This window comes from Dipodomys merriami, unplaced genomic scaffold (genome assembly GCF_024711535.1).
Source record: "Dipodomys merriami isolate MVZ:Mamm:240054 unplaced genomic scaffold, mDipMer1.0.p SCAF_5, whole genome shotgun sequence".
In the NCBI taxonomy this organism is placed as follows: Eukaryota; Metazoa; Chordata; class Mammalia; order Rodentia; family Heteromyidae; genus Dipodomys; species Dipodomys merriami.
In genome coordinates this window covers 440,160-466,194 of record NW_027206068.1, presented here as the reverse complement: position 1 = coordinate 466,194, position 26,035 = coordinate 440,160, and the positions used below count along the sequence as shown (strand labels likewise).

At 43.1% G+C, this 26,035-nt stretch overlaps 1 protein-coding gene and 1 pseudogene across 3 annotated transcripts in view; one reads left to right on the top strand and one right to left on the bottom strand.

The window, feature by feature from the left end:
* The window catches only part of Vopp1 (VOPP1 WW domain binding protein), an 86,318-nt gene extending 76,398 nt beyond the window's left edge, over window positions 1-9,920 (bottom strand). The window contains exon 1 of one of the 3 annotated variants that reach the window (XM_069995957.1): window positions 9,723-9,920. In XM_069995957.1, coding sequence (XP_069852058.1) covers window positions 9,723-9,776 — 54 coding nt within the window. In that variant the 5' untranslated portion in view covers window positions 9,777-9,920. Of the gene's footprint in view, window positions 1-8,878; window positions 8,918-9,722 lie in introns of those variants that run through there. The other 2 variants (XM_069995959.1, XM_069995958.1) reach the window with 2 other exon arrangements.
* Window positions 9,775-11,735, top strand: LOC138810001 (transcription initiation factor IIA subunit 2 pseudogene; annotated as a pseudogene).
* Window positions 11,736-26,035: the final 14,300 nt, after the last annotated feature.

Sequence of the window (26,035 nt, the reverse complement as noted above, 5' to 3'; positions counted from 1 at the left end):
ATTAAAAGAGTAATGCTACAGTTTATTTGAAACATGTCTTTACAATACATGAGGAATTAAATCTATTGCAACCATTTAAAATCAGTAGTAAAAAAGATTACATACTCACCTAAACTGATGTTAATGGGACTAGAATTTATGAAAATTACTTAAGAGAAAATAATAAAAACTGACCTCTTTAGAGCCAAAACTTGAACTAAAAGAAGGAAGGGAGCAATCGATGGAGGCAGGGAGGGAAGGAGAAAGAGGAGGGAAGCACAGAAAGAAAGAAGAAAGGAGATGGGAAGGAGGAAGAAGGGGAAGAAAAAGGAGAGAGGAAAGAGGAATGAGGGAAAGGAAGAAGAAAGGAGGAAGGAAGGAATTATAAAAGGAGGCAAGAGAGAAGTGGGAAGGGGAAGGGAAAGAAGGGAGGGGAGCAGGAGGGAAGGAAAGGAAGGGAAGTTGCAGGGAGGAGGAAAGGAAGAGAGGGAAGGGGAGGGAGGAAAGAATGAAGGAAGGAAGGAAGAAAGGAAGGGAAGGAGGGAAAGAGGGAGGGAGAGAGAAGGGAAGGGGCGGGGGAGGGAGGAAGAGAAGAAAGGAAGAAGGAAAGGAAAAAAACGGAAGACTTTTGAACAGATTCTAAAATCTGCGGGAGTGTTTGGAATTTATGGTGAGGGCAATGGAGAGAACTAAGATTAAAGAATCTATCTAAAAGAAGCTGCTGTTTTAGAAGAGTGTCCTTGGCTATACACAGGAATCCAGACTCAACTTTTCTATTCATGTAAATGAAGTAAAACCAAGAATTAGAACTTTCCACAGAAGCAATATCATCAAGAATACCTTCCCCTACACACACACACACTCAAGCCCATAAAGATCTAAGACCAGTCCTCATTCTCTCCATAACACCATATGTTGATTCTTTTGATGGCATTGAAACATATCACAAAAAATGAAGAGAGGGGGGGGGAGGGGAAGGAGAGAGAGAGAGAGACTGATAGTGAAACCACCGAAAAAGCTAAAGGGTTTTTCCTCAGTGCTCTGAGTTGATTAAAAGTCAACATATCTGAATAGTCTACAATGTAAGTAAGTGGGCTAATTGGTACTCTTTTATTGTTTCACCTACAGCAGAAATTAAGAATTTTTGATAGGAGCACATAAGACCAGCCTTCCCCTCACTCTTCTAAGTCAATGACATTCTAAAAAAAATGCAGTTATTAAACAATATGGTAACGTAAGCTGCCCTTCTGTGCAGATAAATAGCTGTATCTTGGCAGGGAACTAGGAATAGGAATTCTGTTGGGAATGATTGCCCATGTTCTTAACTTCTCAATCCAACCTGTGGCATCAGTTAAAAATCCAAGTGGGGGATCTTCCTGAGAGCTTCCATCAATACTAAACCATTTCTCTTTTCATAGAAGAACCAATGAAGTCAGCAAGACCTTAAATGGTCTTAAGCAACACTAAGGGTCTCAGACAATACACAAACAACAGAGATCCTATAATATATGGTTGTGTTGCCATCAAAACATGGGATTTTCTAGCACCCAGATAACCTCTGTGCTTTAAGCAAGTAATCCATCAAGAGAGTTCTGAGAACACTTTTATCGAAAGCTTTGAAGTGTTCTTTTATAAAATAATTTTTCTTTTTTTAAATACTTTTATTGAGATTAGGTGATTACATAAATTTCACATATCTCACAGTATTGTGGAATAGTGATACTTAGTTAAAGTCACAAACACATTTTAACCTTCACAAGGGAAACTGTCATTCATTATCATGGTCTATAAAGTTTGTGAATTCTATGAGCTTTGACAATACAAGTATTTCTTCCACATCAGGTCAATCCTACTTTCTTGACTTCACTAAGACCTTCCTTGTCCACAAAGCCACTTCCAGATTTTTCTGTGATTAATTGGAAATTATAGACTTTACTGCCCATGTTGGCTTCAAACCACAATCCTCAGATCTCAGCCTCCTGAGTAACTAGGATTACAGGTGTGAGCCACCAGTGCCTGGCTCTAGAGCTTTACTTTTGCCAGAGCCTTCATCTCAATTTCCTAGCAGTCTTCTGGAAGAGAAAAAGGTGTTACCTCCATAAGCTGTCTCCACCACCCCAGGGTCGCCATGAAGAGGACAGGGCATCCTATCACTGGGATGGTGCCCCTCCCTCCCTCTCTGCCTAATCTGTCCCCTTTTGCCTCTGTCATGATGACAATGCTAATCATATTTCACTTACAGAACACAGTGTGCTTATTGTTCAAATAAGTGCCCACAGGAAACACTGGGACAAAATAGAATTAGCTGTGTCCTTATTCCTTCTAAAAGTTCACCAGCATTTCCCCTCTAACACATAGCTCCATAATCAAACACAATCACAGGGTCATGACAGAGTCTAAGACAAACAGACATAAAGCAACCTTGTGGACAGCACAAAGGTACTGTACCATCATGATGAAGTCAACAAAAGGACAAACAAACATGACAGGTAGGCCATGGGTGCTGGTGGCTCATGCCTGTAATCCTAGCTACTCAGGAGGCTGAGATCTAACGATCAAGGTTCGAAGCCAGCCTGAGCAGAAAAGTTTGTGAGATTCTTATCTCCAATAAACTACTCAAAAAAAAAAAAAAAAAAAAGAAGCCAAAAGTGATGCTGTAGCTCAAGTGTTGGAGTGTTATTCCTGGGCAAAAGAGACTCAGGGACACACCCAACCCCTAAGTTCAAGCCCCAAGCCTGGCAAAAGAAAAAATAAAGATCAACAGGTGCCTAAAAGGTAATGATCTGAATATCCTCTAAGAGATGCTTGGGGGAAGAGGGGAAAATTCCCTGTGGCTTGTCACTAAAGGCTAGTGAAGATACTATATTATGCATCACAGAATTTTGTCAGGAAAATGACATTCTCCCCACAAACTGACTCATACTCCTAAAAATGAGCACTCAGGTTGAAATTAGTTTTATGACTGAGGGTTTTTTGTTGGTTTGTTTTTTCAAACTAAAGAGCCAAACAATTTTTTGTTCAACTATTAACCACATTCTGAATAGGGTCCAACTGGACTCATTTTGAGTAGCCTTTTCCTAGGACCAATTCTTTCAAGACAACGGGTATTCTCTATAAACTGTTGAGTGCTGGAAAATTTTCAACCTGCAGTTATAAGAATGGTGAAATGATTCAAAACCACACCCTAGCAGATTGTTGGTGATTCACACCTGTAATCCTAGCACTGAGGAGGTTGAGATCTGAGGATCACCATTTAATGCTAGCCCAGGGAGAAAAGTCAGTGAGACTCTTATTTCCAAATAACCACCAAAAAGCCAGAACGGAGCTGTGGCATTAGTTTTATGAAAGAGCAAGGGACAGTGCCTAGAACACAAACCCCAGTACAGCGTATACACACACACACACACACACACACACATACACACACACACACACACACACACCAAACAAACAAACAAACAAACAAACAAACAAGAATGGAATTGTACTAGTCAGTTTTCTATTGCTGTAACAAATATCTGAGGTAAATCAACTTAAAAGGAAAGGTTTATATTGGCTCATAGTTTCGGATGATTAATTCCATAGTGACTTGGCCCTGCTGCTTGGAAAATAAGTGTGGAGGAGCCTATTTCTCCTGGTAGACCTCTCCTATTAAATATTCTGCCAACAGCACCATGGTGAGGGCCAACCATTCAACACACGGGTCTTTGGGGGCATTCTAGATCCAAACTCTAGCAGAACTAAAGACAGACTGAAGATACACATGTCCATATTTCATACTTGATAGACTGTAATAGTTATAAACACAAATTTTATATGCACAAGGAAAACAGACAATCATGTGACTTGCTTTCTGGTGACATTTGTTGTTTTTCAGGGCTCTGGAACCATATTTGCAATGATTTTGAGCTGTATTTATGCTTGTACCAAACTCAAGTGCCTCCTCTTGACTGCCCATATAATCATTCACCTTCCACTCTCCTATTACATTTCTACCCAGCTCTTTCCCTCAAAATTATATACTACTGGGGCTGGGAAGGTGGCTCAGTGGTAGCGTGCTTGCCTTGCATGCATGAGGCCCTGGGTTCAATTCCTCAGCACCACATAAGCAAAAAAGAAAAAAGCCAGAAGTGGTGCTGTGGCTCAAGTGGTAGAGCATTAGCCTTGAGCTGAAGAGCTGAGGGACAGCGCCCAGGCCGAGTTTAGGCCCCACAACTGGACCCCCCAAAAAAAAAGTTTAAAAAAATTATATACTACTAATCACTATTTCCCATTGATCAACTTATTAACCCAAATACTCATTGAGTTTCTTACTGTATATCAGGCACTATCCTACGATCTGAGAACATTACAGGTTGTTTTTTTTTTTTAAGTATTAAAATCTTTGCCCCTAAACTGCTTTCAAGACAGAAGGTAAGCTGGGCACCAGTGACTCACGCCTAAAATCTTAGCCACTCAGAGGGCTGAAGATTGAGATTTGAGGTGAGCCTGGGCAGCAAAGTCCATGAGACTTTTATCTCCAATTAATCACCAAAAAGCCTGAAGTAGAGGTGTGGCTCAAATGATAGAGTGCTAATCTTGAGTGGACACATGCAAGGACAGTACCCAGGCCCTGATTATACAAGCCTTGATGCTAAAAATAAAAAATAAAAAAGACAGAAGGTAAATTGCACTGCACTGTAGTTTTGAAGGTGATAGATACTGTGAATTTGGGAAGGGAAGAAATTAGTTGATCAGAGGGAGGCTGGGAAAGGAACTGGTCCAGAAAGTTTAAATAGTTTCAATGTGGGCCTCACCGAGACATTTGAAAATGTTGATCCATACTACATAATAAAAGAAGGTTCTACAAAAGTTAGTTGCATCCTGGGACTAAAAGTGATTGTTACTCCAGTCCTGTCTTTCCTCTGTATTTCTGGAGTTGCTTTGGCCCAGTTAGACTTCATCTGCACAAGCTAAATGAAAGCAAAGACTCAGTAGACCCCTGGCTCTTCATGAACCTCCAAGCATTTCCTAAACACCTGGCCACCAGCATTCTGCACTTAAGAAAGATGCCCTTGCCTTGTGTTTCAATTCATTCATTTGTCATTGCCACTTCTCACCCATGGGTGCCAAGCCTCCTTGCTGCTTCCTGAGATAAATCTCCTCAGACGTCTTTTTCATTCAGTTTGTACAGATTCTAAAAACTCTAAGAGTAGGAGGGATGAAAAGGCTTATTTCAGAAACTTGGCAGCCAAGGGCTGCCACATTTGTTGGAATTCTAGAGCATGAAAAACTTGGCAAGACAAAAGAAAAGAAGGAAAGGAGGGAAGAAGAGAAGGAGGGAGGGAGGATAGAGAGAGGGAAGAAGGAAAGAAAGGAAGGAAGCAAGAAAACAAGCAAGTAAGCACTGTCTTAAACAGAATTTGGTTCTAATTTTTAGATTCCTCGGTATCAAAATACACAGGCTGGCTTATTTTTCCTAGTTTCAAAAGGCAGTGTTCAGCTGGGCACTGGTGGCTCATGCCTGTAATCCTAGCTACTCAGGAGGCTGAGATCTAAGGATCTCAATTTGAAGCCAGCCTGAGTAGGAACGTTTGTGAGACTCTTAGCTCCAGTTTATCATCAAAGAGCCAGAAGTGAACCTGTGGCTCATAATGGTAGCGCACTCCTCTTTGAGCAAAACACCTAAGAGACAAAGCCCAGGCCCCATGCTCAAGCCTCAATGCTGACACACAAATAAAAGTGCTGCTGGTTGCAGGTGGCTCAGGCCTGTAATCCTAGCTACTCAGGAGGCTGAGATCTGAGGATGGCAGTTCAAAGCCAGCCCAAGCAGCAAAGTCTGTGAGACTCTTATCTCCGATAAACCATTCACAAAACCAGAAGTGACTCTGTGGCTCAAGTGGTAGACCATTGGCCTTGAGCTGAAGAGCTGAGGGACAGTGCCCAGGTCCAGAGTTCAAGCCTCATGAAAAAAAAATATATATAGTGCCCACTTTCTAGCTCTCTCTTCTATAGTGACCACCCCTTTTCCAGTCCAATAAGGGTTGCTTTTGTAGAAAACACAGGCACTTGCTTAAAGTGGTAGCACATGCAGGTTTCTGAAAGAGGTTACCCTGAGGAAAAAAAAGGGCTGGGAAGTTAGCTCAGTGGTAGAATGCTTGCCTCGCATGCATGAGGCTCTGGGTTTGATTCCTCAGCACCACATAAGCAGAAAAAAAAAAGCCAGAAGTGGTGCTGTGGCTCAAGTGGTAGAGCACTAGCCTTGAGCTGAAGAGCTGAGGGACAGCGCCCAGGCCCAGAGTTCACACCCCATGGCCTTAAAAACAAACAAAAAAAAAAAAAAAAAAAAAAAAAACAGTGACACCCTGTTAAAAAAAAAAAAAAAAAAAGGAAGCATAGTAATTAATGCCTTCAAATGAATGCCTTCAATCCAAACTTTTCTAGAGGCAAAGGTCAGAAAATCAGCTACAGGAAAAACGTGAGATGCTACTTAAAACAAAATACCAACGCAAACTAGAAGTGGTAGGGCATTTGTTTAGCCAAGCATTGAGGCACTCCACTCAAGCCCGAGTATTATAAAAGGAAAATAATATGGCAAAATAAAAATGTCTAGGTTTATTCCAGTAGAATAAAGCCTTTCTCAGCAGGACTAGTACATTTCAAAAGTCTACAACCTAGCCCCTAGAAAGAGACTTCAATGAAGACATTTAGAAAACTACATGCTGGGAGGAAAAGACCCTGGGGAGATGGTGGAAGCTCCAAATGCTCAGGATCTAATTACACTTCAATTTCAACCAAAGTGCAATCTGGAGTTCCGTTTTGTTTTTGTTTGGAGGGAGGGTATATGTGCTGTTTGTTTTGCTTTTTCCCGTTGGTTGTTTTTAATTTTCTGCTGTGGCTCAGTGAAGGCCACTGGGAATTACTCCTCCAGGACCTCTAGGAGCTAGCTTCCTGTAAGGACTGTTTATGGGACTTGTCATCAGCCAACTGGCAGAACAGAAGAACTGAACTTTAAAATTGTATGACTCAAGCCAGGCTTGAGGTTATAGACCTATAGTCTATATAACCCTGGCTACTGAGGAGGCTGCAATCTGAGGATGGAGATTTCAAACTAGCTTGGGCAAACAAATCTGTGAGACTCTTACCTCCAATGACATATCAAAAAGCCTGAACTGGAGACATGGCTCAAATAGTAGAGCACCAACTGGGAATAAACCAGCTCAGCAAGAGTGCAAAGCCCTGCATTCAATCCTCCCTCATGGCACAAATAATAATAAATGAATGAATTTTATGACTCCAAAAGGGCTTTAGGCTTCTTCTAACTCATAGGAATCAGAGGCTTCGGCCAGCTTCCCATATTTGTGGCTCAGGTGCCTTGTAATGCACTCCAAGAGGAACTGTGCTGTTCCTTTAAGACTGCGGTCTGGGCTTTAGGGATTAAGAAAACACAAGTTTCCCAAGATCCCTTGGTATCTGCTGTCAGGCACACATTCAACTTAACTTTCCCATGCATTATACTTTGAGTGCTAAATTAGATGGGCCCTCTAACAAGGAGTAGAGTTTCTCCAGGGGTTTTGCTGGTTGAGACCACACACTTCCACAAGTCTATCCCTGCCTAGGGATAGCAATGTCCAAATTCCCTCCCTGCCTGAAATATGGGCCCATTTTGGAGAGGAAGCAGAGCATGGGGTAGGAGGACACAGCCAGTTTGCTTGAGTTTACATCCCAGCACCACCTCACTTTACAGCAGTCAGGTTAGTGTCAGGTTATTTAAAACCTCCCACTAGAAATAACAGGGACAGAAGGATTTGCTAAGTGGATTAATGAGTTAAGGTTTTTAAAGGACTTACAACAGTTCCCAGCACAAGATAAACATTCTACAGGTACTCTCTGAGAAAATACGCATTTGTTGTTGTTGTTGTTCTAGGGTTTGAACTCAAGGCCTAGCATTGTCCCTTAGCTTTTTCTGCTCAAGGTGGTGTTCTACCATCCAGCTTTTTGCTAGTTATCTGCCCAGACTGGTTGTGAACTATGATCCTCAGATCTCAGCCTCCTCATTATCTAGGATTACAGATGTGAGCCATTAGCAAACAGCCCCACAGGATTGTTTTTATATAAATAACAACCTATGATTCACTTCACTGCTCTCCATGTCATGGAAGGGATATGATTCATAAGGTTTTAGAAATCTGAACAAATGACAAGAATGCAAGTGTTGAAGCACTTAAAAAAAAACCCATCTCTGTGTATCACCTTTACCAAAAGCAAAACAAAAAACCCACATTAAATACTAATCAAGGAGAACATTTTGAAAAGAAACAGGAAGCCTTTGCTATGATGGTACCTTGAGCAAAGAGAAACTTTTCCATCAACTTCTTCTTTGTGTGTGTGGGGGGGGGGGGTGGGAAGGGGGAGGTGGTCATGGGGCCTGAACTCTGGGCCTGGGTGCTGTCCCTCAGCTCTTCAGCTCAAGGCTAGTGCTCTACCAATTGAGCCACAGCGCCACTTCTGGCTTTTTCTGCTTATGTGGTGTTGAGGAATTGAACCCAAGGCCTCATGCATGCAAAAGCAAGCACTCTACCACTGAGCCACCTTCCCAGCCCTTTTCCATCAACTTCTGATTCCACACAATTAAAAGATTTTTTAAGGCAGGGATGTGGCTCAGAGGTAGGACGCTTGACCAGTATACAAGAGGCACTGTACCCTAGCTTTATCTGCTCTAGGCTGGTGCTCTACCACCTAACCCACAACTCTACTGCCAGCTTTTAGTGATTCCTTGGAGACAAGAGTCTCTTGGCTATGTCTTCCTCATCTTCTAACTTCGACCCTCAGATCTCAGCCTCCGGAGTAGGTAGGATTACAAGAGTGCGCCACCAGCGCCAGGCTTCTCCAGCAATGACTAGCAATTGCTTTTTAATACCTGGAGAACAGGGAAATCGTCCATCCGCACTCCTCAGTTAAGGGAGTTTTGTTTTGTTTCTTAAGCAAGTCTCCAAAGCAGAAGGGCGGAGATGGTAAGTTAATCATTGCCCACTGACCCTGACTCCATTCAGAATCTTCCCCCCCCCCCCCCAGAATGAAGCTGAGTACGGAAGCAGCGCCAGGTTGGAGATGCTCTCGCCCGCACGGGTGGCCGGCTGGCGGGGATGGACGGAACTTCTGCAGCCGCCGGGCGCGGCGGTGCCCACCCCGGCCAGCCCCGGGCTCCCGGCGCTGGCGCTGCGCACCCACTCCCCGCGCTCCTCAGAGACTCGGGTGGCACGTCAAGGACTGCGCTTCCTTCTCCGAAGCAGGACCGTGTTCGTCCATCTTGGCAATTTCTCAGTCGTCCCTTACGTTTCTCACTTCCCCCTCCGCCGCCAGGACCTCGCCTCGCTCCGAAGCCGCCCGCGGTCTACCCCAGCCGGACGGGCTTCGCGCTCCGGCCCTTAGTGCCGGGACCGCTTCTGGGGACCCTGAACTGGGATCTCCGGCCCCGGGCAGCACAAAGGTCACTGCCGGGCGCGGCGCAGGGGGCCAGGGGCTGCCCGGCGAGGGTGGGCGGGGAAGAGGAAGCTCGGGGAGGAGGGGGCCCCCCGGCCGCCGGGGTCCGACGCCTTCCCTCGCCGGACACGCGCGGACCCGTGGGCCGGCGGCTCCTCCCAGGGAGACACACGCGGGGTCTGGGGGATCGCGGCTGCTCTCGGGGGGGCGGGAGCTCGGATCGGCTTCCCCGGGGCTCCCCGCATTGTTGGCGGCGGCGCCGGCAGCGGCGCGACTCCTACCTTCACCAGCAGCCCCAGCAGCAGCGCCGCCGCCCTCCGGGGCCAGCGGCCCATGGCTCCTGCGCGTCCTCCCCTGGAGGCGGCTAGCCGGGTGGCCGGGGCGGGGTGGGGCCGGGTTCCCGGCGCGACAGACAGGCGGGCAGACCCGGAGCAGCGAGCCCGGCGCGATCCAGCCGGTGACTGGCAGACGCACCGCCCTCGGCCGCCCAGACGCGCGCCCGAGCCCTGCGCGTGCCCGGCCGCCACGGAGGCGCGCGCCCGACCGCCGCTAGCGCAGGGTTCCCGGAGCTCGGAGAGTAGGGGTGGGTGGGGGGTGTATGGGAGGGGGGGATCCTAGGCGCAGGATCTGAGCCCAGGGGTGAGTGCGCCCTAGGGGGCAGGAGGGGTTCCACAGCGTGGCGAGCAGTTAGCCCGTCTGCGGGGTCTCCTCTTCTCAGGGACATCATCTTATCACCCCTTAACCACAGGAAGGCCCAGGAAGGTTTTCAAAGATGCGGGATCAGCATGGTGCCGCAGGCTCAGGCCTGTAATCCTAGCTCTGCAGAGGGTTGAGATCTGAGGATCCAAGTTCAAAGCCAGGCAAGAAGGTCTGTGAGACTCTCATCTCCAATAAACGAGCAAAAAGCCAGAAGTGGAGCTATGGCTCAAATGGTAGAGCACCAGCATTGAGCACCCAGGCTCTGAGTTCAAGCCCCAAGACAGGCACACATACACCCTTGCACACACAGCCTCCCTGAGGCCAGAAGAGAGAGAAGGTGGGGGAGGTCACTACTGCAGAAGGACCGGGCTTAGTGTGCCTGCTTATAGTTTTGGCCCTCCTCTTGGGGGACATGTCAAAGGGAAACCCAAAGCCTGAGTGACTGAGAAATGGAAGGCTTCTTTCTACATCTCATCTAAATGCTGGTGTATCTATCCCTCTCAGAACTCTACCACAGTTGAGCCCACTAATGGAAAAGAAATGTACAAATGGACACGAATACTTCTTGTGAGAAAAAAGAAGGAGTGTGGGGTTGGATGGGGGAAAAAAACCTGAAGGGAGAAAAAATATATATTTAAACAACTAAGATACATAGTGTTGCATGCAGAGACCAGGACAACAGAAAAAACCCAAATACAAATAACCACTGCTAGAGTAAAAACCTCAACTAGGTTTCTATCCAACCTGTCAATCTCCATGTCTAGAATTTCTTTTCTTTTTCACTGCAGAGTTTTACTTCCTATAATTGGTATAAAGTTAGAGTGTTGACTGTGCCTTCCCCCAGGCTGATAACTCTCCCTTGTATTCTCTGAGCCTGTAAGAGATGGTAGCTGCATGGAGAATGGGATGAGAATAGAAGGGCCAGCCAGGCAGGTTCCTTGTGTACAAATTAGAAGGACATCAAGTATCACTGAAACAGTAAACAGATGAAGAATCTACTTACTACAACAACCTTCTAGTTGAATGAATTGGTATTAAAAGAAATCCTTTGGACTTGTGGGCCACTAGTCTAGCTCCTTGGTTTCTGTGTCAGGTGAAGATATGGCGGGCAGAGTATGTGCCTTCACCCCATCCATGACAACTCCATTCCTTTCAGATCTGAGACCTACCATCTGCTTGGGAAATGCCTTCTCCCTTAGGGAGTAAACAGCTATGCTAGCCTGAAGAAAAAAATAGTTTCTTCCTCTTAGGCCATAGCATATCAGTTATCTAGAAATACCACATGGGGCAAAAGTCTTCAGGAGAGCCTAGATGAACTCTTGCATCTCAACAGTTCATTCCCTAACTTGTCCTTCAAGGTGTTTTTTTTTTTTCCTACTTCAGTTTGATAAGGCTATGGATTCAGCATTGGCTCAGAGGGCCAGGAACAGAGTCAATTTCAGGGGCTCTCCAAATACACATGGATCTGTGATGATGTGTGGGCTTTTGTATTGAATGGTGTTGAATTCAGAGATGTGATAGAACTTATTAAAGTGGATAAAGTGGAAATTGTAGGCTGTGACAGTAAAAATGCTGGTTCTAATACTAAAAAGTAAGTAGGAAGAAAATGGCTTTTAAAATGCCATCTCCTGTTATTACTCATCATTTTTTGAAGAGAAGCATAGAAAACACTTCTAAAATTTATTCTAGCATTACAAAAATGATGGCACTGCACTATCAGGGAATACCAGCAGAAAGAAGCTTAAAACTCTTCATTTCATTCTCATATATTATCTTTATTATACAACATGAAGAGCCATGACTCTGTGTGCGTGCACACGCTGCTCCTATGGCTTAATAAGTTCATTATTAAAATGCAAAAAAAGAAAAGAAGTTCTTTGATCATTTTATTGGTGCAGATGTGGACACAAACCAGACAGGCTTAGCTACCTGCGAATAGGAAAAGACCCATAACTCGTAACTTTTGAAAGCAAGTAACTGGTGCTGGTGGCTCATGGATCTTAATTTTACCTACTCAGGAGGCTGGCTCAAAGCCAGCCAGGACAGGAAAATATGTGAGACTCTTCTCTCTAATTAACTACCCAAAAGCCTGAAGTGGAGGTGTAATTTAAGTGGTACAGTGCTAGTCTTGAGCAGAAAAAGCTCAAGGACACCACCCAGGCCCTAAGTTCAAGCCCCTGGAGTAGTACCATACAAACAACAACAACAACAGGGCTGGGAAGGTGGCTCAGTGGTAGATCACTTGCCTTGCATGCCTGAGGCCCTGGGTTCGATTCCTCAGCACCACACAAGCAAAAAGAAAAAAGCCAGAACTGGCGCTGTGGCTCAAGTGGTAGAGCGCTACCCTTGAGCTGAAGAGCTGAGGGACAGTGCCCAGGCCCAGAGTTCAGGCCCCATGACCAGACCCAAAAAAAGAAATACTGTCTTAAATTTTGGGGGCTGAGAAGGTGGCTCAGTGGTAGAGCGCTTGCCTTGCATGCCTAAGGCCCTGGGTTCGATTCCCCAGTACCACATAAGCAAAAAGAAAAAAGCCGGAAGTGGCGCTATGGCTCAAGTGGTAGAGCGCTAGCCTTGAGCTGAAGAGCTGAGGGACAGCGCCCAGGCCCAGAGTTCAGGCCCCACGACTGGACCCAAAAAAACAACAACAGCAACAAAGATGGGCTTGGCCTGCAGCTGCTCTATGAAATGTTATGGAGCCCACATGAAAAAGAATTGTCATTTATTTACATGAACTCTGGTTAGAGCACTAGTCTGAGCTTCAAGGAAAAATCACAAAATAAATAAAGCAAGGGCCAAAAAAAAAAAAAAAAAAAAGGAATTGCTGCCCCTAGTAGATAAACAACAAAGTAAGTGTGTGTGTGTGTGTGTGTGTGTGTGCGTGTGCGTGTGTGTGTATGTGTGTGTGTGTGTAATGGTTTCAGTGCCAGAAAGAAAAACAAGAGTAGAGCATTTGGAAGGCAGATAGGGCTGTCAATGAAACAGAAATGTGGTTCCTCCTCCTTTGGTAAATTGCAAGGAATAGAGACTTACAGGCAGGACAGAGAGTCAAGAAACCTATGAAAAAGGCTCTGAGCCATTAGCAGCCTGGCCAAAAACTTCCCAGTCAGGATGGGTTGGGCTGGATCTCCATGTTGCCATAGAAGGATGAGATCTGAACTCAAAGATGACATAGAGATCCAGATCTGGAGTCAATTGTAAGAATTATGAATTTAGTTCTGAGTGAAATAGGATAAAATTTTCGGGTTTTGAGCTGAAAAATCTTATGAGGATCACAATTACTGGAGACTTGGGGCAGGATTGGAAATGGCTGAGCAGTGAGGAGATGGCTATGATTGATGGAAGGTATCTTGGTATCTGCTTGTCTCTGCCTTCCATACTCTGTGCCATAGTTGTTTGTTGGTGGTGGTGGTTGTGGGGCTTGAACTCAGGGCCTGGGTGCTGTCTCTGAGCTTTTTCACTCAAGGCCAATGTTCTACCACTATGAGCCACAGTGCCACTTGCAGTTTTCTGGTGGCTAATTGACGACAAGAGTATCAGAGACTTTCCTGTCCGGCTGGCTTTCAAACCATAAATCTTCAGATCTCAGCCTCCTAAGGAGCCAGGATTACAGGTGTGAGTCACCAATGCCCAGCTTGTGCCATAGTTATTTTTGTAGTCTTCTTCTCATTTGGACTCCAGGGAAGAAATGAAATGAGTTGAAAGAAGAGATTAAAATCTAGCTGTATTGTATTTCATGGCTGTTTGGATTTTTTAAAATACAAAGGTATAGGTAGAGATAACTCAGCTGGGAGAGTATGTTTGCTGGACGTATGTGAGCTGTGCATTTCCATCTTTACCTCTTGGGTAGGAAAGAAGAGTAAAGTGAGGTGTCTTGCACAATAGTGCTCAAAGTATTAATAAAAAATGGGATTTCAGGAGTTCTATTCCAGGTGAATTGCAAGACAAAGTTAAAACCTTGGAAGACAACCTAGTTATAAAAAATGAGTAATGATTGCCTGGACAAGATTGGTATGGGTCATCTCAAGTGTCATCAAACAAGGCTGTCATTCTACCAATTGAGCCACAGCTCCATGTCCAGTTTTCAGCAGTTAATTGGAAATAATAGTCTCATAGGGACTTTCCTGCCCAGGCTGGCTTTGAACTGTAGTCCTCAAATCTCAGCCTCCTGGTTAGAACACTGGTTAGTAGTTAGGATTACAGGCATGAGTCAACAGAGCCTTAAAAACCTTCCAAATTGTGTGTGTGTATGTGTGTGTGTGTGTGTGTGTGTGCACATGCGTGCTGGGGTGATAGATAGGACATTGACTGTATTTATCCAGGCAGTAGTTTTTATAATTTCAATGAATGCAGAATGATATCTTCTCAGAACTCCCCTTGCAATTTTCCATAATTTTTTGTTCCAAGCAGATCTACTCCGAAGAAGAAAACCAAGAATAAACCTATCCTAATCCCTTCTGAGAACAAGATGCAAAAATCTTCCTCCAGCATAATTAGAAATTAGAATAATTAGAAATGCATTATTAGAAACTCTCTTATTTCCCTTTGTTCTCCTCAAAGCCCACTTATTTATCTTTCCTAATGAAATCTATTTAGTCTTGAATAAAAGTCTTTTCTCCTGTCTCCCTTTTCACTAGTAAATTAGGTATTTCCATTGCTAACTTTAACTACTCGAGTAAGCTAGCTACTTCTGTTATTTGCTCTGCTGTTGACTTATCTCATAGATTTGTTATGATAATACAATATTAACAATTTATACATATCTTGTCACTTGACTTTTTTTTTTGCCAGTTCTGGGGCTTGAACTCTGGGCCTGGGCACTGTTCCTCAGCCTTTCATCTCAAGGTTAACCCTCTACCTCTTGAGCCACAGTGCCACTTCTGGCCTTTTCTGCTTATCTGGTGCTGAGGAATTGAACCCAGGGCAAGGCAAGCACTCTACCACTGAGCCACCTTCCCAGCCCTGAGAGAGACCTTTTGTAATATGAGAATTTCCCAAATCTTCAGGTTCTGGTTCTTCTTAATCCAAACCATATTTTACAATAGACAAGAAATAAGTTCGAATCAATCAACTTCTTTATTTCTGTATAACAAAGATTGCCTTTTCTCCAGTCTAATGTCAGGCTCCTCATTCCTATCTGAGACTTCAAAAGAGGGACTTCCAAAGTCTGCCATAGTCTACATGTGGTTTGTCCTGCACAGGCTCATGTGCCCAGAGCTTGGGCTCTGGTATGGCAGTGTTAGATATGGAATCTTTGAGAGATATGGAATCTTTGAGAGATATGGCCAGGCAGAAGGTAATTAAATCCTGGAGGCTCTAGCCTCATAAATCCATTAATGCTGACCACACAGAGAGGGAGAGGCCCATAGGACTGATCTCAAGAGGAGGCTACCCTACAAGTTTGACCCTGCTGCATATAATCAGTGACCTGTCTGATTCTCTGACACCTTGTGAGGCACACAGGGGCCATCACTAGGAAACTAGTGCCATGGTGTTGGAAACCTCCAGTCACCAGAAACATGAGCCAATAAAACTGTTTAAAAAGTACCTAGCCCCAGGTAGTTTGTACACACACAAAACAGATTCATACCATGTCTACATTTCTATCAACAGTTTCCTTGTAGGCAAGGAAACATTGGCTTTTTGTATTATGAATCTCAAAATTCTTTCAGTTTCTTATTTATTATCTGGCTTGAAAGACACATCTATGTTTTTTAGCTGTTTGTCACAAAAGTACTGTACTTCTTAGTACTAAAATATAGATTAAGGGCTGGAATTGTGGCTTGGTAGTAGAGTGCTTGCTTAGCATGCATGAAGCCCTGATTTTGAGTCCTCAGTACCACATAAACAGAAAAAGCCAGAGGTGACACTGTGGCTCAAGTGGTAAAGTGCTAGTCTTGAACAAAATAAGCTCAGGGACAGTGCCCAGGCCCTGAGTTCAAGCCCCAGGACTGGCAAAAAAAAAAAAGAATAAAATATATATTAATTGACTACAGATGTACTACAGGTTGTATGACTTAAAAACAGGAATTTGTTTTCTCATAGTTCTTGAGGCTGTAAATTAGATAGCCAGGTCCTGGCACTGTGGTTTTCCTCTGGAGTCTCTCTGTTTAATTTGTAGATAGACTTTCTTTTGCTGCTTGCAAAGGTTGTCCCTCCATGCATATGTGCTTCTGGTGTTTCTTAGTGCTCAGATTTCCTCTTGTTATTAGGATATGAGTCCAGTTAGATTTTAATGACCTCTTATTACCTTAACTATTTCCTAAAGGCATTCTCCAAATAGAATCATATTCTGGGGTACTGAAGGTTAGAGCATCAATATGTGAGTTTAGTGAGGGGGACACAATCCAGCCCAAAATACATCTGTGGAATGTAAGCAGGTACCATCCTTAAGATGTATTTTCTGGGAATTTTTCTTAAGACTTCTGGCTATAAATTCAACCTAATTACAAATTTATATTTTGTACCCTACAGTATTTATTGAGAGAAAGATAGTTGTTCAATGGACAAACAATACTTGAGGAATAGCATATATGTACAAAGCCAAATTCTTATGGTAAAGGTAGCTTAAAATTAGCAATTATAACTAGACACTGGTGGCTCTGGCCTGTTATCTTACTTTACTGAGGTGGCTGAGATCTGAGCATCAGGGTTCAAAGCCTGGCAGGGCAGGAAAATCTGTGAAACTATCTCCAATTAACTATGTATTAAAAAAAAAAAAAGCCGTGGAAGTAGATTTGTGACTCAAAAAGTACAGCACTAGCTTTGAGCAAAAAAAGCTTGAACACAACATCTAGGCCATGATTTTAAACCCCAGGATTGGCACAGTCACACACGCACATGCATGCCCCATACACACACACACACATTGCACTTGCAAGAATTTAACATTAAATTGGGTGCTGGTAGCTCATGCCCGTAATCCTAGCTACTCAGTAGGCTGAGAGTTGCGGTTTGAAGCTATCCCAGGCAGAAAATCCCCATGAGACTCTTATTTCCAGCTAACCACTCAAAAACTGAAGTGGTGCTGCAGCTCAAAGTGGTAGAGTGCTAGCCTTGAACAAAAGAGCTCAAGGAAAGTACCCAGGCCCTGAGTTCAAGCTCCACAACAACAACAACAACAACAACAATTTTAATGTAATGTTATAATAGAAGGGCATTCTGAGCGATACCTGATCAACTATCAACCTGTGATCAACTATCACATCAATAATAATGGGATCATTCCATGTGATATCTACTGTAGGAGGCAATATAAATTTTATATCATACTTGTAAAGAATTTTCTTCAGTGGCACTGGTGTTTGAACTCAGAGGTTCATGTCTGCTAAGCAAACACTACCTCTTCAGCCACAGCTCTAGTCCCATTTACTTTTAGCTGTTCTTCAGATAGGCTCTTCCACTTTTTGTTTAAGCCAGTCTTAGACCATGATCCTTATCTCTATGTCTCCTACATAGTTGGGATTGTAGGCATGAGCCACCTGCTTTGCTTGTTCTTTGATGGAGTCTCACTAACTTAACCAGGAACCCTGTCCCCGCAGGGCTGGTGTCAGGGACTCTTCTCCACCCCCATGATTTCCTCCTGAGATAGGGCTGTTTAATAGGCACTCTTTACTAACTGAAAATAGAAATAGAGGGATTTGATAGGATTTATAAGAAGAGTTCTGAGGCAGCTTTTTTTCATCTGCCCTGATGGGTGTGGAGGGAGATGTTGGCATCACTCAACAAAGGACTAGAAACACAGTATTAGTTCTCCTGGGTCAGCAAAATGATTGGCTTCGAGCGACTCCTGGTTCCACCAGAGCTGGACTCCCCTACAGCTCTGCTTCTCCCATGAATTCACTGGGGATAGGCCTGAGGGCCTCCCTACTCTGCATCACCAGACTCCTGCACAGCGTCCATCACTCACATGGATTTGCTGGGGTCCTTGATTATCTCACTTTAAACAGACCTTCCCCCCCCCCCGTTTTCTGTTTTCTCTTTGTCTTTCTCTCACCAATCCTAATTTCCATATGTGAGTGAACTCAAGGTTAAAACTCTTTTTAGCTCTATTGAGGACTTCATGCTCCTTATGTCTTGACTACAGGAGTGAAGGACGTTTTCAACCTACAAGACATACATACAACTCTAGACAGTAGTCCCAATACTGTGGGAGATAGGCAATCAAGGGCACCAAACAGCCTTAATAACACATAGAATTGAACATCTAGTGCCATTCAAATCTGCTCCCTACTCTCTTCAGGAAAGACTGTAGCTTTTGAGATGCTAGTCTACTTCACCCCTTATGTGTACCAAATGATTAAACCTTAAGCCCCATTGAATAAATCACATTGGACTGAATTTTTATGTCAAAATTGGCAATCCAGATTGGACACTAGCATGTAATATACTGGATACTACAGTAGTAGCTAGAAAGTAGTTAAAGTACAAGTGGAACTTTGTAGGAAGAACAAGTTTTACCTGGGTAAAGCTCTGGGACAATCTCTGAGTTGCTCTATCATGCAAGAAATCCCAGACAAACACCAAAGAACTCTCATTTTCTCCCCCCGCCTCCTGATGCAATTCACTGATTCATGTCACTAGAAGACTTATACAAAAGGAAGAAAAGTATTTGAAAGAAGTCATGATGACCTGATCAAGTTTGGGTAAGTGTTCTCTGTATATGCACTAAGAACTGTCAACTTCTTATATCAGTGAAAGTCTCTTTTGGAGGACTTGCCAACTCAATCGGGGCATTTTGTGTCCTCATTTGGGGCTGGAAGTCCCAGCTTAAAGTAGAATTAGGGAACCTAGAAGATTCTCTTTTGGCAGCCTCTGTTCTTTTGTGAAAGCTTCTAGACTTAGTTTTAGGTCATTCCCATTTGTTTGGTTGGGTGCTCTGTCTTATATTCACTATGGGAGATTTCATGTTGATTCCATCTGGGAACTTTTCAGGAAGGTCTTGGCATATTGACAGATGTATAAGCCTATTAAAAATAAATCTAATTAGGCTTTGGGTCTCCAAAGGGTCTGTTCTCTGGACCTACCAAGCTAAGCTAGAAGTAATGAAAAGCAGATAGATTTCTCACTGCTTGGTCAGAATTGTGCTGCTGCCTGGTCCACTGTGCAATAGCAGAGACATAGCATTAATACTGCTACTACCTGTGCCACCTCACACTCTGGGGTCTAAGAGGTTAAGGCCCAGCCTCCAGCCATTACAGTCACTAATTATCTGCTCCCATATTGCTCCTGACCACCTCTGAGCCCCACAAACCCACTTGCCCTACCTATACTGTGCCTTACCTATACTCATCTTGGGGCTCATCTCACTCCAGACTCCTCAGTTATGCTATGTATTTCCATTCCATTCAAGAGAGAGTTGGGAGATGTGGTACAGCTGACCCAGCCTTCGTCAGGTTATGAGTCACTGACAGAATTTCTCTCCCCTTCTACGTTCCAACAGGGCATCTTATTTGGTCAAATGACTACTCCCTATTGGAACAAAGCAATTTCTTTTTAGATAATATCCAACAGGAATGAATATTCAACAGGGCACAAAAATCTTTTTATGAAGCCCTTGCAAAAAGGGCTCCCTAAGAAACAAAAGGAAAAGTCCAATAAATACTGTCCAGAGTTGGAAACAAACTGATATGCTTGTTGCAAAAAGGAAAGACACTGGAAAAAGACTGCATTGAATGAAACTGTGGAACGAACCCAGCACCACATGCCCTTCCAAAGGTCCAGTGAAGCCGGGCGCTGGTGGCTCACGCCTGTAATCCTAGCTACTCAGGAGGCTGAGATCTGAGGATCGAGGTTCAAAGCCAGCCCGGGCAGGAGAGACCGTGAGACTCCTATCTCCAATAAACCACCAGAAAACCGGAAGTGGCGCTGTAGCTCAAGTGGTAGAGCGCTCGCCTTGAGCTGAAGAGCTGAGGGACAGCGCCCAGGCCCAGAGTTCAAGCCCCACGACCGACAAAAAAAAAAAAAAAAAAAAAAAAAAACCAAAGGTCCAGTGATTTGTCAGGTCCAAATCTCAGAGAGTGAATGTCCAGACCATCAGGCTATGCTGATGGCTCCCAATGGACAGTTACTAAGTTGCTAATTGTAAGTTAATGTAAATGAAAATTACTACCTCTGGCTGAGTGTCAGTGGCTCACAACTGTATTCCTAGCTGCTCAGGAGCCTGAGATCTGAGAATTACAGTTCAAATCAGCGTTAGCAGGAAAGTCCATAAGACATATATCTCCAATTAACTACTGAAATTCTTAAAATGGAGCTGTGACTCAAAGTGGTAAAATGCTAGCCTAGAGTGCAAGCCTGTAGTAGAAAAGCACCCAGGCCCTGAGTTCAAGCCCCAGGACAGGCTCTAAATAAATAAATAATTGAATGAATACATATTACCTTTGCTGGGGGACAGGGGGCAGGCTAGATAGGGATGGGAAGGGGAAACAAAGGAGGAGGCTATAATGCTTGATAAGAAATGTACTCATTATCTTGCCCATCTAATTGTAACCCCTCTGTACAGTATTTTCACAATAAAAATTTAAAAATAAAAAAAATATTACCCTTGCTTTGATGGGGAATAATGGGACAAAATTCAAAACAGACACATCTTCTGGAGTACAAATTAGGAGAATAAAAAGAGAGACAGTTTTCTGTTCATGCTATAGTGTCCCATTCCCTTCTTGGGATGAAATGTGTTGTGCAAGTAACCATTTGTATCTGAAAAACAACAGTTCCCCCTACTGGTATCTCCTAAGAATGCACTCTCTTCAATTTCTATTTGCAGATGAAGAGGCTGAGGTTCACTCTGGCTGATTTGATACTTTGAAATCTATACCAAGCTAAGTAAAGCTCTGGCTAACAGTGTCTCTAGACAAGCCATTTCAATGGTCCCTATTAAAGAATTATCAAAAGGAGAAGTGACTTTTCCTAGAAAGAAAGAGAATACTATCACTGAGTTCTGTAATGCACATCTATAATCTCTGCTACTCCAGTCATGAGGAGGATTGTTATTGGAAACGAGAAGTCAATAGGATCCCATGTCAATAAACATTCTGAGTGTAGTGTTACATGAATATAACATGAGCTATGTAGATAGGGGATACAGAGTCCAGGGCCAGCCCCAGGTAAAAGTGAGATGTATATACAAAGTAAAAGCCAAAAGATTAGTGACATAGTTTAAGCGCTTGCCTCGAAAGCATGAGGTCCTGAGTTCAAACCCCAGTATTGCCAAAGAACAATAAAAATTCAAGACCAAGCAAACCATCAAAATATTGCCATTTAACTCCCCACCAAAAAAAAAAAAGCTGCAAACAAAAACCCATCACCGTTTAAAGAAAGAGCTCTTAAAGGGAATCCAGCCAATTCTAGGTAGATTTTTTGGAACATGAACATATTTTGCCTTGCTGGTTTCTTTACAACATGCCAGTAGTAATAATTTAAATATTCCACACTGAAAAATGCAGTGATACAAGACTTAAAGCCTAGCCATTCTAATGATATCTTCATAACATCTAGCTGATAGGTAATCTGTATACCCTTTTGGGTGTTAGGGGATTGGGGCGGTTGTCAGTATTAAATTTAGAGGAAACTTTCCTTTGCATGGCTTTGGAGGAAAATTCTCAATTAGTGCTTTCATTTATAAAAACTTGGGTACTACATAATAATGTTGGATAGTTTGCCACAAGAATATAAAATCTCAGCCTGCCCTATTTTAATATAAATAACCAGGGACTTATTTACAATTGGATCAAAGGGTATTATTAAAATATATGGATGTATATGTTAAAAATAAATTTTGATGGCCAGTACCAATCTTGAATACTGCCTAAAATAGCATTGCATTTACAGGTAAAATGCATAATATAGTCTTATGCCAAATGAGATAAATGATTAATATTTTCCCAGGAGAAGGAGACAACTGTAATGCAGTCTCATGGGAATGGCTAGGACAGGGGAGCTGTGTATGCATGGGGCTTGAATTCGGGGCCTGGGCTCTGTCCCTGAGCTTTTATGCTGAACACTAGGTCTCTATCACTTGAGCCATAGCTCCATTCCTGGCCTTTTTTCTCAATTAATTTGAGAAAAGAGTTTCACAGACTTTCCTTCCTGGGCTGGCTTTGAACTTCAACCCTCAGATCTCAGCCTCCTGAGTACCTAGCATTATAGGAGTGAGCCACCAGCACCAGGAAGTATGATTGGATTTTATGTTTGGATTCCAAACTCTGACTACATGCTGACCTGAGGTCATCAAAGATATTGATATTGAACTGTTTAGTTGCCAGGCACAGATAGCTATTCAGGAAACTGAGAACTGAAGTTTACAGTCCAATGCCAGCTCAGATGGGAAAATCCACGAGAATCTTATTTCTAATTAACCAGTAAGAAGCCAAAGTAGAGCTGTGGCACAAGTGGTAGAGTCACAAGTACATTTCACTCAGATGCCAAGGACTATTAGAAATTTCAAATATCTGTGAGTGCTATCAGCAATTTTTCAGAGTGTATGAAGGCATAACTCACTGGAACTGAGAACAGCATGGGAAGTAACAAAATCTAGCTAAAAGAGAAAGTTCCCATTTGTGAAAATGGACCTTATTTTGTACCATTTAGTTGGAGACAGAGCTATATACACCATAGAGACTTCTACTGGAAAATGAAGGAGAAATCACATTGAAAAAGGCTATCATTAACTCACTTAAAGTGAGACAACTTTTTGCCAGTTGCTTTTCTCCAAATATGAGTGACATTTAGAAGCAAGCTTGAGTCCAGCTAGGGATTGTTTGAGTTTTAGAATGTCTGCCTTGCAAATGCAAGGTCCTGAATCCAAATCCCATAACTTGCAAAAAAGAAAAGTTATAAAGCAGTCACCACTATAGCATTACCTAGAAATTACTTACACATTTCTATAAGAATTATATTTTATTTCTTAATTACAACTATCATTTTTTAAATTTATTTTTCATTATCTAGTTATACAGAGGTTTCAATTCAACATGTCCAGTTATGAATACAATGACTTATATGTGTGTGCCAGTAGTGGTGCTTGAACTCAGGGCCTGGGTATTGTTTCTAAGTATCTTCATTCAAAGATCAGAGCTCTACCACTTGAGCCACAGCTCCATTTCTGGCACTTGGGTGAGTAATTGGAGATAAGAGTCTCTTTCTTTCCAAAGCTAGCTTTGAACTGTGATCCTCAAATCTCAACCTCCTGAGTAGCTACAGTTAACAGGTATGAGTCACTGGTGCCCTCAGTCCTGCATGCCACTGGCCCATCAAATGAGCCCTGAGAATGTCCACAAAATCACTTCCCCCACACGCAGTGACAATGAAGGTCCTGTTCCTTTCTGCTGCCCAGCTTTCATCCCAGCTCTTGCAACACAGTCGCACTCATTTTCATGCACTTGTTTATGAGGACATGTTTGAATGAACATGGATACATATGCCACTGTGCAATCTTTCTGCTGTCTGTAGGTAGAAGTACAGCTATGCATGTTGTGTACACATGGATATCTATGAGCTCATGTCTAACACTGAGATAATGTCATCAGCTATAGAATTTATTTCTCTTCCTCCTTCTTCACTTAATTACCCTATTAAAACTTTTCATAGTATGCTACATAGAGGTCGGAAATGGTAGATGCCTATATTGTCCACTTTGCATACGGTGTATTATCCACTTTTCATATAATGTTAGCTACAGAAGGTGACACAGACATCTTAAGAGCAGTACTTTTGAACCCAGGAAGAGCCCTGCTCACAGCACTGTACCATCTCTGTAGCCTGAATACAGCCACCTCAACCTGGCTATGTACGAGTAGAATGCCCAGGGCCAGCCGGGAGCTGGTCGCTCACTCCTGTAATCCTAACTACTTCGGAGGCTGAGATCTAAGGATCACAGTTCAAAGCCAGCCTGGGCAGGAAAGTCAGAAACTCATCTCCAATCAACCACCAGAAAACCAAAAGTGGCACTGTGGCTCAGGCAGTAGAGTGTTTGCCTTGAGCTGAAGAGCTGAGGGACAGCTCCCAGGCCCAGAGTTCATCCCTCTTCCCCATCCCCCCCCCAAAAGAATCCTCAGGTCACTGGAATTACAAGTAGTTACTTGGAGGTGACAACTGGGTTGCTATGGAATGGGGGAAAGTTTCTGACCTTTTCAGAACAGTTTATCCAAGACTCAGTTCTTGTAACAACAACAGCAACAAAATAACCAAAGACCTATGCATTTCATTTTACATAACTGTACTTACTCTCCACATTCTCAGGACTATCCATTTCAAATATTTTTTTTTACCAGTGGTCATTGTTGCATCCAAATCACTAGTTATCCATGGACAACATTTTTTTCCATATTTTTTATTGTGAAAATACTGTACAGAGGAGTTACAATTACATGGGCAAGATAATGAGTACATTTCTTATCAAGCATTGTAGCCTCCTCATTTGTTTCCCCTTCCCATCTCTTCCCATCCTCCCACCGCCTCCCACCTAATCCTCCCGCGCGCCCCCCCCACCAAAGTTGGAAAGTTCGTTTTCGACATAAGGACTTGTACATCTCATTGTTGCAATGGGTCCACCTGTATCCCTATTTAAACAATTTGTTTTTCCCCTTCCCCTCCACAAATTATACCGACATCAAATACAGTGAAAGCAGGGGCTAAACTGTGGGGGAGGGACATACAAAGCAACAAAGTAATAATCCTATAAATGTGTTAGAAACAATCGCATGAAAGAAAAAAAAACATTTGAATACATATCTTAGGGTTCATTTCTCTAACATCACCTTATCTGACCTTTTCTGCTTAACTCAGACATATACTAGTTATTGCAAATAAGGGAAATCATGGGACCTATGTTCCTTTGGGCCTGGCTTACTTCACTTAATATAATTTTTTCCAAGCCTTTCCATTTCCTAACAAATGGGGCAATGTCATTCTTTCTGATGGAGGCATAGAATTCCATTGTGTGTATATATACCATATTTTCTTGATCCATTCATCCACTGAGGGGCATCTGGGTTGGTTCCATATCTTAGCTATAGTAAATAATGCTGCAATAAACATAGTCGTGCTGGTAGCTTTAGTGTGGTCTTGTTGTAAACATTTGGGTAAATGCCCAAAAGTGGGATTGCTGGGTCATAGGGGAGCTCCATGTGGAGTCTTTTGAGGAACCTCCATACTGCTTTCCAAAGTGGTTGAACAAGTTTACGCTCCCACCAACAATGCAGTAAGGTTCCCTTCTGTTCACATCCTCTCCAGCATCTGTTGTTATTAGAGTTCTTGATTTTAGCCATTCTAACTGGAGTGAGGTGGTATCTCAATGTTGTTTTGATTTGCATTTCTTTTATGGCTAGAGAGGTTGAGCATTTCTTTATGTGTCTATTGGCCATCCTTCTTTCCTCTTCAGAGAAGTTTCTCTTTAAGTCTTTCTCCCACTTATTTATTGGGCAGTTGATTCTTTGAAGATTTGTTGTTGGGGGATTTAATTTTTTGAGTTCAAGGTATATTTTAGATATGAGACCCTTGTCCGTTGTATGGCTAGTGAAGATCTTCTCCCAATCCATGGGTTTTCTATTGATCTTGCTAGCTATGTCCTTTGCCATGCAGAACCTCTGCAATTTCATGCAATCCCATTTGTCCAACCTTTCTTTGATTTGTTGTGTTTCTGGGTCTCTATTAAGAAAATTTCGGCCTGTGCCAAGGAGACCTAGGGTTTCTCCTATTCCATCCTGTAATGTTTTCAGAGTGTCTGCTTTGACTCCGAGGTCTTTGATGCATTTGGAGTTGATTCTGGTGCAGGGTGATATATAAGGATCTAGCTTTAGTTTTCTACAAGTAGTTAACCAATTTTGCCAGCACCATTTACTGAAGAGGCTGTCTTTCTTCCATTCTATTTTTTTTAGCTCCCTTATCGAAGATTAGA